At 34.4% G+C, this 14,470-nt stretch overlaps 1 protein-coding gene across 1 annotated transcript; it reads right to left on the reverse strand.

The window, feature by feature from the left end:
• Window positions 1-261: 261 nt before the first annotated feature.
• On the reverse strand, window positions 262-12,254 carry LOC114279056 (ethylene-overproduction protein 1). The gene is made up of 4 exons (XM_028221218.2): window positions 9,750-12,254; window positions 6,468-6,759; window positions 6,076-6,385; window positions 262-986 (listed from the first exon to the last, which is right to left on the reverse strand). Exons 1-4 carry the CDS (start codon window positions 11,747-11,749, stop codon window positions 751-753), a joined length of 2,838 nt encoding a protein of 945 aa, XP_028077019.2. The 5' UTR covers window positions 11,750-12,254; the 3' UTR covers window positions 262-750.
• Between the last annotated feature and the right edge of the window lie 2,216 nt (window positions 12,255-14,470).

Genomic DNA, 14,470 nt, shown 5'->3' on the forward strand with positions numbered 1-14,470 from the left:
ACAACTCCCTATTCACATATGTTTAGTTGTAGTAGTGTCACCAACTCTGTCATGCGACTGAAAATTCATTCAACCATCCAGAAAATAAACAAATAAGGGGAAAAATCATGAAAAAAATATTATGAAAATGATCATGAAATATTCTTTACTGTTAGATTACACATATAAGAAAACACCACACAATAATCAAGGGATAAAAAATCTTCATGAAACATTTCATGATATTTTTTTCTTGATCCCTATTATTATTCAAGAAATAAAGAGCACAAATTAACTTGATTTTATTTCTATCCAAGAAACAGTTTAGGTGACAATCTCCAAAAAACTAAAATAAATTTAAAAAAAAAAATAAAGAGAGCGAGAAAGAGGGGCTAGAAATGCCAGTCTTATACGAGGGAAAATTGTACATCTTCATGATACAAAGGAAACAAACATGGGGGGAAATGCAGTACATTTTATTTTGTAAACCTCTCGGTGAACAGACCTTCTGTCACAACCCTTACGTCACAACCGGCAAATTTCATTTACATGTTTCAATTGACTGTAAATGCATATATACATGTATATGGGCAATCTTGCTCTGTTTTTCCTGTTTTTTTCTTAAAGATTGATTTTCTCTTCTCTACATTTTTCTTTCTGGGAGGACATGGCCAATCTGGACCTGAATTTTTCCAGAGACAAAATCCAGAATATAAAATCACGCTGACTAGTACCGGCCTTGTCTGTGCCAAAATTGATTTGTGAAAGAATTTACTTCTGCTGTTGTTCATCAGCTCGCTCCCGTGCTTTGCGATAAAGCTCGAGCGTATCCGTATGGCTGAGATCAAGGCAGAGAGCTGCTTCACAATCTCGGATTGTGGAATTGCAGTCACCCATTGAGTCATGGAATGCTGCTCGGAGATAGAGTAGCTGTAGATCTGGCTTGAAAGCTATGGCATTTGTAAGCTCTGTAATGGCTTCAGCTTCCTTATGGTCATCCATTAGAACTGAAAAGCATAATTCGAATATTACTTTCCAGGTAAAACACAAAGGAGTAGGTGCACACACACAGGTAACAAAGTAAGAAAGTTTTACTAGTGAAAAGGGATTAAAACTAACTCATAGCCAGTGTGTACCTCAACTCATTTAAATGAAACATGAACTGCAAAAAATAAACACAACTGCCACAGACAGAGAGAGAGAGAGAGCATTCCCCTGAGTAATAGATATTGGTCACTTTGAGATGAAGTTCATTCCTAACACTGCCTTTTCTAAATCCAATAATATATGACCATAGTCCAATCCAAATACTACATGAATGTACACAAAACTAAGAGTAACTGCATCCAATGCATCTAAGGTATATCGGCGCATAAAAGCTGCACAAGTTGCTAATATGTGTAGCATTCAAGAATTTAGCCAATATGATCTACCATTAAATCCATCTCATCTATGTCAATGACCTCGTGTTTTAGTTCATGTGACATTTAAGGACAGATATCTTGGTGCAATACTGGTGCGGACACCTGGCCTCAAATCACACAAGTTTATGGACGTTGACACAAGAGGATGGCCCACCCAATGACTTTGTGGTTGGGTGATGATGCTATCTGTTGGCCCTCACTATGGAGTTGTCTTCTTATTTTGTTCAGATGGACTTGTTTCATTATTTGATAAGATTCTAGTTGAGATTGTTATCATTTTGAGTTTTCATGTCTTTTACTTGATAAGGTTGGAGGCTATTAAGGACTCCTAACACTACCAGATGAGGCAGACTTGGAATTCATTAATAAAATCTATGAGATTCTATTACTTTTGGTGCTGAAGCCAAATTCCTTGGGTGTTGAAGCCTAAGGTTTCTTTTCATTTTATCCGCATCAAACACACATGCGCACAAACCTAGATTCATCCTTACAGAAACCAGACACTAAGTAGCACAGACATAGACACACGACACGACATTGACATGCCACACATCGATTTTCAAAAATTGCAAGACACGATACATTTGCGATATGTTTAAAATTTATATTTTTATAAAATTATTACATGTTAAATATATAAATAGTTTAACATTAAAGTTAAAAGCCATATATATGTTCCCTAACTTAAACTTCCAAGTATTATTCATGTCACAATTGCAATTGAAAAAATGCAAAACAATTGTACAATATAGAAATACAAATGATGTATTCATCTTATAATATATTTAGAGTGAATAAGTTGCATTCGAAAGAATACAAAACATTGTTACTATGAAAAGATTCATCACATAGGTTGTGTTTAGAGGGTTCAAAAAGTGTCGCCAAAGTGTCCAAAAATTGTTCATAAAGTGTCCAATATTATGAATTTAAGAGAATCTGCAAAATGTCGTGTTCGACACGACAAATGTCCTCCATAGAAGTGTTCGTGCTTCTTAGCCAGACACAACCTTTTTGGAAATGTGGATTTTCTTCCCAATTGATGAAAATACACAATATACATCCATTTTTGAAAGCTGAACCTCAAATTAGAAAAGCAACAACATAACTCAACAAACAATACAGCTCAAGGAAACTGTTACATGTAAACTATTGGAAATGTTGTCTAGCATGTCAATTCTGCAGGGCATTAAGATGGGATGAACCTTCAAAGTTTAAACTGAAATAGAAAACTGAGGACCTAATAAACGATAAGCAACTCCTACTAAACTTGTCCATCCGAATCAAAAGCTTCTCCAGTCATAAATTTAAGCCTGTACAACCAGGCAAATGAATAGTAATAAGCTAAATATCAATCAGCCACTTTGCACTTGGCTATCATCTAGATCTGTACCATTATTTCATGTATCATCTTATTTTATGATTATTTCAAGATTGACACATTGCAACATGTAAGACCTGTTGACGACATGATTAATCCGAAGACATCAGTCAAACAGCCTGGACAGTCCAGGCAGGTAACCTCAAAGGTAGCCTAGGCAGCCACTTAACATGTCACAGAAGACACCATACATACATAGTGGTTAAGAAGCACGGACACTTCTAAGGAGGTAATGTATCCGTGTCGAACACCGACACTCTTTGGACACTCTTAGGACATGTGTCCGACACTTTTCAAAACGTGTCATATTTTTTTAATTTTTTTAAAGACCAGGACACTCTTTGGGCATTTGGAGGACACATGTGTCAATCACTTAAACACATGTGCCTATCGATTAGACACATGTGAAACTAATTACAAGTTTAAACAAAACAACTTAAGGCACAATAATAAAACAAAAACCATATAAATTTATAGCAATTAGTGTTATATTGCATTTTTTATTATCTTTGAATGGCATATTCATATATATAACATATAATAAATTTATAAAATTATATATTTCTTGGGTGTTCCCCATGTGTTGTGTTTGCATTTTTTGAAAATTAACGTGTCTGCGTGTCCGTATCGTATCCGTGTCGTATCACATGTCTGTGTCCATGTTTCTGAACATAGTGCATATGTTCCACATAACTCAATTAGTATCCATTTAAGCAATTATTGCTAAAGAGATATAATAGAAAGAACACATAAAAAGTTGTCTCACCAACCTACAATGGAAAATAGAACAAGGAGAAAGCATTATTTTAAAACCACAAAGTGATAAAAATCTAGGCAGATTGCTAACCATCTAAAAAGCACGGACACCTCTAAAAAGGTGGCGTGTCCGTGTCGGACATCGACACTCGTTGGACACTTTCCTAACACGTGTTCAACACTCAGCCAAATATGTTCTATTTTTTCAAAAAGAATTTAGATTCAGACACTCTTTGACCACCTAGAGGACACACATGCCCATTACTAAATACATGTATCCATTGATTAGACACACACAAAACTAATTGTAAGTTTGAATAAAAAAATTTAGAATATGATGATAAAAGAAAAATAATGTCAATTTATAAAAATTAGTGTTATATTGCATTTATTTATTGTCTTAGAATGATATATTCATATATATGGACAATAATAAATATATAAAATTATATATTTTGTGCGAAAAGAATGAAAGGAATTATTTGGCTTACCCATGAAGAGGTAGAGGCCATGTATAGATAATAGATTCATGATACAATTTAGGAAATGATATAAATAAGAAAACAATACTAAATCAGTGATTGACACAATCACAGATTACATACATAATCCTAAAAATAAAAAGATTCTATGTACTCTAATTTCTACATTCAACACTCCGCCTCAAGCTAGTGTAAAGATATTCAACAATCGCAGTTTGCCAATAGATGACTAGAAAAAGCAGGAAAAAACTCAATAGCTAGTCCAAATATATGCTACCGAACAAATCTAGTAGTCCACTAAATAAAAAAAGGCCAAAAAATGCTTAATATATCACCACCACACCCTAGAAAGGAGAAAAAAAATGGGGACTGAACTACTATAGAAGAGTTGTCGAAGCATCTATGGTCAGGAAATACCTTGGTCGGCAGCCAATGAGACCCTGGTCGGCATTAAAGGTTAGAGCTAATAATAGTTTATGGTTGTGCCAGACCGTTGTAGAAACTGGTCGGAATTACTGTCAGGACAGTTTAAGGTCATGCTAGACTGTTGTAGGAATTAACCGGAATCAATGTAGGGGACAGTTTAAGGGGTCATGTTGGACCGTTGTAGAGACTAATCGGAATCAATGTCGAGACAGTTTAAAGAGGTCATGTTGGATCGATGTAGAGAACTGGATGTTGAACCGACAAGTGTAGCACACACATAACTTATGACGTGGTGTTGAACGATGATGGCAACAGATGACTGAGTGAGCTAAGGGGCGACTTATTAGAATGTGCGCCAAGAGGGATGGCTTAGGTGGTACGACAAGGGGGTGACTAGGGTTGTGCGCCACAAGGGGCGACTTAGGTGGTTCACATGGTACATCACCATGCTGACCATGATATAGGTATAATACCCTCTTCAAACTCAAATAGGTTTGAAGATAGAAACCTATTTGAGGTTGAAATAGAGAGAAAGATAAAGTGAAACAGAACCACAAAAACAAAAAAAAAAGAAAAAGAAAAAGAAAAAGAATTGCGAGTAAAAAAAAAAAATATAATAGAGATATTTAGGATAGGAATAAACTAGTGGATAGAAGAAGAGATCATCACGAAATGATATTGAAAGAAAATATGGCAGTAGAATGGATTGAGGTTCGGCAGGCGGCCAAGGCAAGGCTGCCGCCGCTCGCCGGTGAAGCAAAATTACTAGGTACTTGACCTAACTTTGATATAAAAAAGAATGAAAAGAATTATTAGGCTTACCCATGAATGAGGTAGAGGCCATGCATATATAATAGATTCATGATGCAATTTAGGAAACGATATAAACAAGAAAACAATACTAAATCAGTGATTGACACAATCACAGATTATATACATAATACTAAAAATAAAAAGATTCTATGTATTCTAATTTCTATATTCAACAAGTCCCCCACGTGTCGTGCCCTGCATTTTTTGAAAATTATTGTGTCGGCGTGTCCGTGTCGTATTTGTGTTAGTAACCATCATTTTTTTTAATGTTGTATGTAACAAGATATCTAACCATCATATGATCATAATTCTATTGAAACAAGCAAGGAATGTTGGAATCCACCATATGAACACTATTTTTCAATTGACCAAACCATAAATTCATCCTAAGATACACTTGGTAGTCTTCACCTTGCCTGACTTGGCCAGCTCTTGTACAATAGGGGATTAGGGATGATGTCATCAAAGTCATAAAAGAGATGCCCATCACACAGGACCTATAAGGTACAATCGATTATGAATCACATAGGGCCTATAAGGTAAATTATTAGAATATCAATTATATGGTAAAACCAGTGAAATCACAAAACTTGGAATTACATTTGTAACTGTGACGGTGAAATGGCATATCATAAAGCTTCACCCTACCATTTACAGCAACCATGAATATAGAAGAGATGGTGTCAAAGAATAATAAAACAACCTACATCTTGATTAATTTCATTTAATTTAAGGGAAGTCCAGGTTATAATTTAGATTCTAAACAATAGCACTACCAAAAATAAACAAATCATAACTGAATAGTTACGTAATTTACCTGCTGCCCTGTATCTGTATGGATATGTCCTAAGGGGATCTAGTTGTGTCGCCATACTAAGATCACTCTTTGCCATGTCACGATCACAGTATTCTGAACGTTTCTCATATGCTGATGCATTGTTCTGGGCCTTCTCAATCAACTTTGTCATCTCATCATATGCAGCTTTACGCTGATTTTTTAGATGATACACACGTGCCAGACCCTGATGTGCTCGTGTATGCTTGATATTGAGGGCATTCGTGTAGCAGTCAGCAGCAAGATCCAGCTTGTCACAGTCTACGTAGACACTGCCCAAATTATTTAATGCCTGTAAAGGAACAGAGTTATTCAAACAATACTCCAACTCAAATGATAAAAAATATATTGATCTCACTAAAGAAAATACTTACTTGTCCCTTTCTGAGGCCATCTGAGGGGCAACTAAGAGCTTCCTCAAGAAGCTGGATAACATATAACGAAGACTCCGAATCAAGATTTGAATCGGCCAAAGCATATGCTTTCAGGAAAAAAGCTTCAAACGATCTCCGGATAGAAATGGACTCTTCAGCTTTCGCTAATGCTGCTTCACGATGGCCTGTGTCATATAAAAGCCATCCCTCATAGACAAGCCTTTCATGCTCAGATGTAGAATGATTTCGAGCCAAACGCAGACTATGCATTGCAGCCTTCTGACAGTTTAACCTGTAACAATCAGAAACATCAGTCTTTCTGTTTGAACACAAAAAGATTGACTACTGAGGAAGACGAGCACGAACAATTCCCATCTTTTGTATCCTAGAACTAAAAGAAAACCACAAACTTTAGCACCTCACATAATTGAAGATAGTTCAACCTGTAAAAATCAGAAACATCGGTCTTTCTATTTGCACACAAAAAGATAGATTACTAAGGAAGACCACGAACAATTCCAATCTTTTGTATCCTATAACTATAAGAAAACCACAAAATTTTAGCACTTCACATAACTGAAGCTAATGCTCTTACAAGAATTAGAGTGTTGACCACAAACCGATGAAGAAATGTCTCCAACAGTTGTTTTTGGTCCTCCAAGACAGAGTTCACTAGAAGCTTCCACATTGGTTTTTCTTATCGTGCTATTCCGACAGAATAGAAAGTTGTTGACAAAATAACTGGGAGTTTGCATTTCAGTAAAACTTCCTACAAAGAATCTTTGACTATAAAGCAGGAGTACGGGTACAAGTACTGGTACAATATGGTTACGTCGACAAAGTAAAATCTAAAAAAACTAGGGTACAAGTACGGTTAGGTACGCTCGTAAATTTTTATTTTTATTTTTTATTTTAATTTGGAGTATTGCAAAAATTAATTAAATGGTTTAGTTGATTAAGACCCAATCTACAATTCACATTTAATGCTAAAAGTAAGGTATAAACCAAAATTAAATGTCATTATCTTAAATAACTTACAAATCAAATCTTAATTTTAAAGTCGTGCTATGCATAAAAAAAAGGGTAAATTACATTGACTGTTTAATATAAATCCCCCTCTCATATTTGAAAAATTACATTTCCCTCCCTGGAGTTTGTAGTCTCATTACAAATTGCTCCCCTGATTGTTGATGTCATGCTCTAAACTTTTCTAAATGACCATCTTGCCCTTTTTCCCAACATTTCTTCTTTCTATCATCGTGACTACATTTTACAATTTTTCATTATTAAATTCCACCTGAACATATTCTTATTGAGTGATAATATACAAACATAAATTTTATATAGAATTTTCAAACACAATGATATAGTTCAATGGTGACTTTTCACTTTAAAACAAAACACCCACAAACATGATTTATATTTACAACAATATTACTATCACAACATTTTTAGGATATTTTTTGTATAAATTTTTATATATGAATATCATTTTTCATTTTTATTTCCACCATTATATCTAGATTAGATCAATCTAATCTAGATATATTCAAAAAGTATAAAATTTGTACAAAAAATTTTAAAAAAATCTATTGAATACAACGAAATAAGATAATGTATTAAATTTTTGTGTGTTTTTTTTTTTTTTTTGTATTTCATGAATTTAAAAAAATCACAAAATATTATACTTCTTAAGTATATTTAGATTAGGTGTATCTAAAAAATAAAAAAATTGCTTAAAATATTAAAAAAATTCAGTAAAAATAAATTTAAAAAAAAAAAACAAAAAATAAAAAAACTCAATTTTTTGTGTGAGTTAAACCAAAGAAGATGATTGTTATTTCCCTTGAAATGATATGAACAAAATATCTGTATTATTTTATTATTTTATGTGTATAAAGGTTAAGGGGTAAATATGTCATTTTAGTCTGACAGGGAGGTAAGTGTAATTTTTCAAATGTGAGTGGAGATCTGTATTAAACAGAAACCTCAGAGGGTGTCAGTGTAATTTACCCTAAAAATAAAATCTAATGAAACTAAAAAATATTATTTTGGCTAAGATACGACTTGAATATATACTAGGTACGTTTAAGGTATAGAAAAAATTTGGCTACGCTTACCATGCAAAGTACCAGCACCTAATAAGTACCCATGCTTCATAAATCTTTGAGGATCGACTGATGTCACATGGACATATAAGTGGCTCAACATATTATTGACTTAGTGAAATAGTTTGTGCTTTGAAAAAAACCTATGGTTTGAAGTTGGTGTCGAACTTAAAAGTTGAAAAATGAAAAACAAAATGAAAAAGAAAAAGAAAAATAGAGTCGAACTATTGATGTAGCATTGCATGTGCCTTATAAGAAACCTATAATATGATTTTATCAACATCAATGTGTTCATTTTTACTAGGTTAGATAATGTCATTGTAGCAAGCAACTGCAACGAATAATGCATTTAATTCCACTGACTGAAAGCATATCTAGAGATTGAGATAATTAAACATGCAGAGTTGGGCATGGTTCTAAACTGTTCGAACCCTCCAGACATTTTACTAGCTTAATCCATGCAGATGATTTTGTTGTCCTTTATTCCTCTGTTTATTATGATATGCAGTCTTTTGTTTGTTACTTGTGAGTTTTAAATTTTTCTGCCATGAAATTGTTTGGAGAAGCTGATGAAAACACAATCATGCACATGCTGATCGGTCATAGGTCAGCGGCATTTATCATATTATATACTGGTAGTCTATTCAATAACCATATTTCATCACTTATCATCCCCCACCACCCCAAGAAAAAAAAAAAAAAACAAAAACAAAAAGCAAATAAGTAAATCACCATCCACCCAACATAAAGTATATTCTGTTTCTCCTATTACTGAACACCATTCATGCTACACTTCTGTAAAGCATCATAGGTTCTGCATCATTATTATCGAATCAATTTATCTCCCGCTAATTCAGAATGGAGTTAAATGATCAGGAGTTCACCAAGCATGCACAATGGGCAGATTCACAGTGTTCCTTAAAAGAAATGTTGACAAAAAGTTGTTTGTGCATGGAGATTTTATTCTTAGCTTAAAACATGCAAGGCAAACAAAGAGTTATTAACCAGAAGAGCAGAAAGCATATGATTTTCACAGCAAAACTTGTAAAGGCGAGCTTATTAGAGCTCCAAAAATCTTTAAATGGCTAAAAAAACAAACAGGACTAGAAGAACTCAGTTGGTAAATCACCAAAAGAACTGAAGTTGAACTCATCTAACTACCATCTGTGCTTACCGTAATAGGAGGAGAGACTGCCGGAATCGTAAGAGGCTCTTCTCAGGGTCATTTGCTAACATATGATGTACAACAGCTAGGGAGCCAATATCATCAACAGAAGACCATCGATCATACAGCTGCATCCAACAATCAGCTTGACTCCACTGCTGAACATGATGTTGGAGGAGCTCTACCAAGTGGTCTCCATGCAACTTTCCATGGAACATCATGTAATGGGGGTCCAAAGTCAAAATTGCCCGGACATCTCTTAAACCTCCTTCATATTCCTCCAAATAAATCGAAAACCAAGCACGTAACTCAAGGCAGTCAGAAGAGACCTTGAAACTGATTATTCTATTGATCTCTGAGATGGCTGCCCCAATCCTATTCTCCTCCATCATCAAAACAGCCCTGTACTGGTACGGATAAGAAAGAGTAGGGTCCAATTCAGTTGCTGTATCCAAGTCCATCATCTTCTCTTTCCCACTACAATATAGGGACCGCTCCTGATACATCCACCCCACTGGTGTAAAATCAGATACGAGTGAATTTATCATCTTGTATGCTTCATACTTGTGACCACGTTTGTACTTGGTCCTTGCAACGCCTACTAATGAATAGATATGACCAGCCTCAACAGCTGCCTCAAACCACTTCTGGGCATCCTTATACTCCTTCCTCTCAAGCATCACACAACCCAATTGGTGAAATGCAAGTTGTTTCTGCCAACCATCAGATGCACACTCTCCCAACCGCTCCAATAGCATTATTGTCGTGTTTGATTTCATATCCTCCTCAATGGCGATTTGGGTTAAAAAGTAGTACAACAAGAATGAAGCATGACCCACAAGAGACAGTCTTTCCCTAGCCTCAGCACCACAAAAGAATCTCATCACATCTGAATTGTGTAATGAGCTCGGCAGCGCTCTCAGAAACACCTGCAAGCAAGCAGCCACAAGAAGATGTGCAGTCTCATCCAATCCGTACACAATAAGTAACATCGCTCTCTCCACATCATAAACCAGAGAAGCTAGATACACATCACACGCAGACTTCATCTCCTCACAACAAAACTTGTTTGCGAATGAGAGCAGCTCCAAAACAATAGCTGGCTCAAAAGAATCCACACTCTTTGTCCTACTAAATATCTCAGCGGCTATCATTCCGCTAATTGAAATCCCATTTTGTGTAAAATTAATCTTTTCCCTTCGCGACTCCAAAAAGCTACCATAAAGCATTGCTTTGAATGGTCTAGAAAGCGAGGCAATGTTGTATCGAATACACCTTATCTCCTCATCTCCAATACAAAATGACATATCACAATCTTCCTCTGATGTTGAACATTGCTCATCTCCCATTGAAAATTCAGCATCACTATCCTCCCTAGGACTTCGATAGCACGTACAGGGATCATAAACCGACTCTGGATTATACCCAGAAATCAAAGTAGCATTTGGGCATTCCATATTCCTTCCAGAACAATCCATTGATGATGTCCCAATTAGTTCATCCTCCCTTCTCTCTAACCTCAACCAAGCTGAAAGAACAATCTTAGAATGGACATCCACCGCGTGCTGCCTCGCTGATCGGAGGCTCCGGCGGAACAATTTCGGGTCATATAGCCCCCGGAATACGGCACATTGCTCAAGATACATTCCTGATTTCTCAAATTGGGGACAAATCTCCATTCTCCGATACAAATCGGCTAGGGTTTCAACAAAATCAACAGATTTGAGACAAGGTTCAATTTGGGGTTCGAGCAGATCGGTTTGGGGAAGGCCATAGGTGGCTAGGGTTTCAGCTACGACACTGTTATTGTTGATTTGGACATTATTGGATTGGAAATTCGAAGTCGATTTTGACCTAATCGAATTTACTTTAAGATGGTCTTGAAGGTGGTGTAGGAACTTCTCTCCCACACTTCCTACACCACCGCCACTGTCACCACCACCGGCGGATGGATGAAGCGCATACACGTGTGTGCCCTTACATCCATCCATTATTTTTAAACTACGCATTGTAGTAAAAATATTGTACTACATATCTGAATCCAATAACAGAGCAATAGATAAAATGGGAGTTGAAAAATTACCTCTTTTCGCCCACAAAAACCATCATTTTTTAGAGAGGAAAGCTCGAGAGGAGAGTGGTGGACAAAAATGATGGTGATGCAGTTTTCTTTTTCTTTTTCTTTTTTCCCGTTGATTTTCCTGAGAAAATTGGAGAAACGAAAATGTTTTGTTCGTGTGATTGGAAAAAAAAAAAAAAAAAAAATATTCTGGGGGGAGTGATCTCTCTCTGTCGTTGCCCCCCCAACCAGCGGTTGACGAGGGGGTTGAGAGGTGGCCGTTGGAACGGCCACTCTCTCTCTCTCTTACTTTCTCTCTCTATATATGTATATGTATATGCTTTGTCTGTCCTCTTTTCTATTTCTTCTTGTTCTTTCTGGTGATGTCAAAGCCGTTAGAAATGGAGAGCCGCTAAGACAAAACTCTCTCTACATTTTCTGACTCCGTATATCACGGACACGCTGTTTCGTCCGACTCAGAACGCGCAGCATTTTTTTTTTTTTTTTATAATTTTGACTTTCTAAAATTTTACAAAATTGATACATTTTGATAAGTTATTAAAAAAATATTTTTATTTTAAAAATTTATTACACTTTATATCTTTAAATTATTAATTTAGTTCATGAAGGATTGAATTGATTTATATTGAATTATGGGAAGTTAGCAAAAAGTTAACTTTTAACTTTTTTTAGTCAAAAATTTTAATTTTTTAACTCAAGTCATTATCCAAGAAGTTAATTTTTTTTGACTAAAAAAGTCAAAAGTCAACTTTTTTCAAACTTCTCAAAACACCACATAGTACTCTTTTCGAAGTTGATTAAAAGTTAATTTTTAATTTTTAACCCATTTTAGATCATATCATTTTTTACATAACTTATTCACAAAAAAACAAAATAAGCTAAAAAAAAATTCAAAAAATCAACTTGTAACCAATTTTTCAAAACATCAATTTTATTGTCTTCAACCGTCAAATTGAACACCCCGCAAAATATATATATATATATATATATATATATATATATATATATATATATATATTTTAGATGACTTGGTTTTGCTCCAATTTCACAAGTTTTAAGTAGTATACTGATATACGCAAATTTATTATTCTTAAAACAAAAATATTTGGTAGTTCTAAAACAAGAGCAGTAGAGGAGCTCTAAACAGGTAGGTTTCACTTGTAATGTGATTGGTGTGTCTGTGTTTTGCTTCTTTTTTTTTTTGTTGACATTTTGCCACATCATTAGAACTCATATTAGAGCTCTCTCCCAAGAGCTCTGTATTATTGTTGTTCTTAAAAAGAAGTATTCTATTTGATGCAGTCAATTTATTATTTTTCTTTAATATTGTGACATTCATTATGTGTAAATTTGTTATTCCCTTCTCATTATTAGTCCAACCTTGATACCTACCTCTCAAAACAAATAGGCACTTAATTCTAGGGTTGAAACTTATTGAAGTGTCAAATTTTGTCTTTTAAAATGTCATGTAGAATTTGAAATATTGATTGAAGATGCTTTTATAGGTCAATTTAGTTTCTAAGTTTCTAAAATCATTAAAACCAATTCAGTTATTAATTTATCTTAGAATTGAATCAAATTTAAGAAAGATTTAAATTTTTGAGTTCAAGTCATCTTAAAAAGTTATTGAAGGTTTGACCGCTCCTCAATTTTAAGATTTTCAAATTATTTAAGATTGATCGCTCGTTAATTTTAAGACTTACAAATTATTTAAGGTGTACGTAAATTGACGTGAATACTTGATTATTAAAAAAAAAAATCTAATTACGACTAGACTGCTGTAAAAACGTACGGCGCATGATTGAATACATTTTTTTTCTACCAATAGTGTAATTGGGCCAGGAGTCCAAAGTTGGATCTTTCCATCCCTTTGTGATCGGCCCACCACATTTTTCAGCCCAACTAATTTGTACTGAAATTTCCATTTACAGTGGAAAGGGGTATTCTATTCCCAAAAAAATTATTAAGTACTCTCAACTTTTTGAATACACCATGTTCAATTATTTAAAATTTTATATAACTTTCATTACATCTTATTATTTTTTTCAAATTACCCTCAAGGTAAACCTAAATAATAAATAATAAACAAATTAAAAAAATTAAAAACAGACTCCATAATTAGAGACACCATCAACAAGCTTCTTGTCATTTATTTCAGTCGATCTTTCGATTCTCTTTGTCTATAGCTCAACGACATTGTACGTCTAGGGTTTTCCTTTCTCTCTTCTTTGTTTAATTTTTTTTTCTGAAATAAAATAATGGCTTTTATGTTGATGAAAGACCTAATTTGAATCGCAAATGCACTTGATAAAAAGAAGGCTCAATTTTGTTTGTATCTCAAAATTCTCATCTAATCATGAAGCAATACAATTTGATTCTATAAATCAAAACTTTTAAAAAAATATAATTGCTTTGAACATTGCTAATATGATTGATCACTTGCATACTTTGCATACCATATTGCCTTGCCTTAACTTTTTTTTGTATCTCTTTCTTCGCTTGTTGTTTTGCTATTCTAATTTATTGATTACTATGCATTTGACAAAATGCTTGAATGGGAAACGCTTTGCTACCTTACTTGGTTTACCTCCTTTATTGATTTTTTATTATTATAAATATTATACTTTTTAAATGTATGTATATATAATGG

Source organism: Camellia sinensis, chromosome 10 (assembly GCF_055761805.1).
Source record: "Camellia sinensis isolate YWXY chromosome 10, ASM5576180v1, whole genome shotgun sequence".
Classification (NCBI taxonomy): domain Eukaryota; kingdom Viridiplantae; phylum Streptophyta; class Magnoliopsida; order Ericales; family Theaceae; genus Camellia; species Camellia sinensis.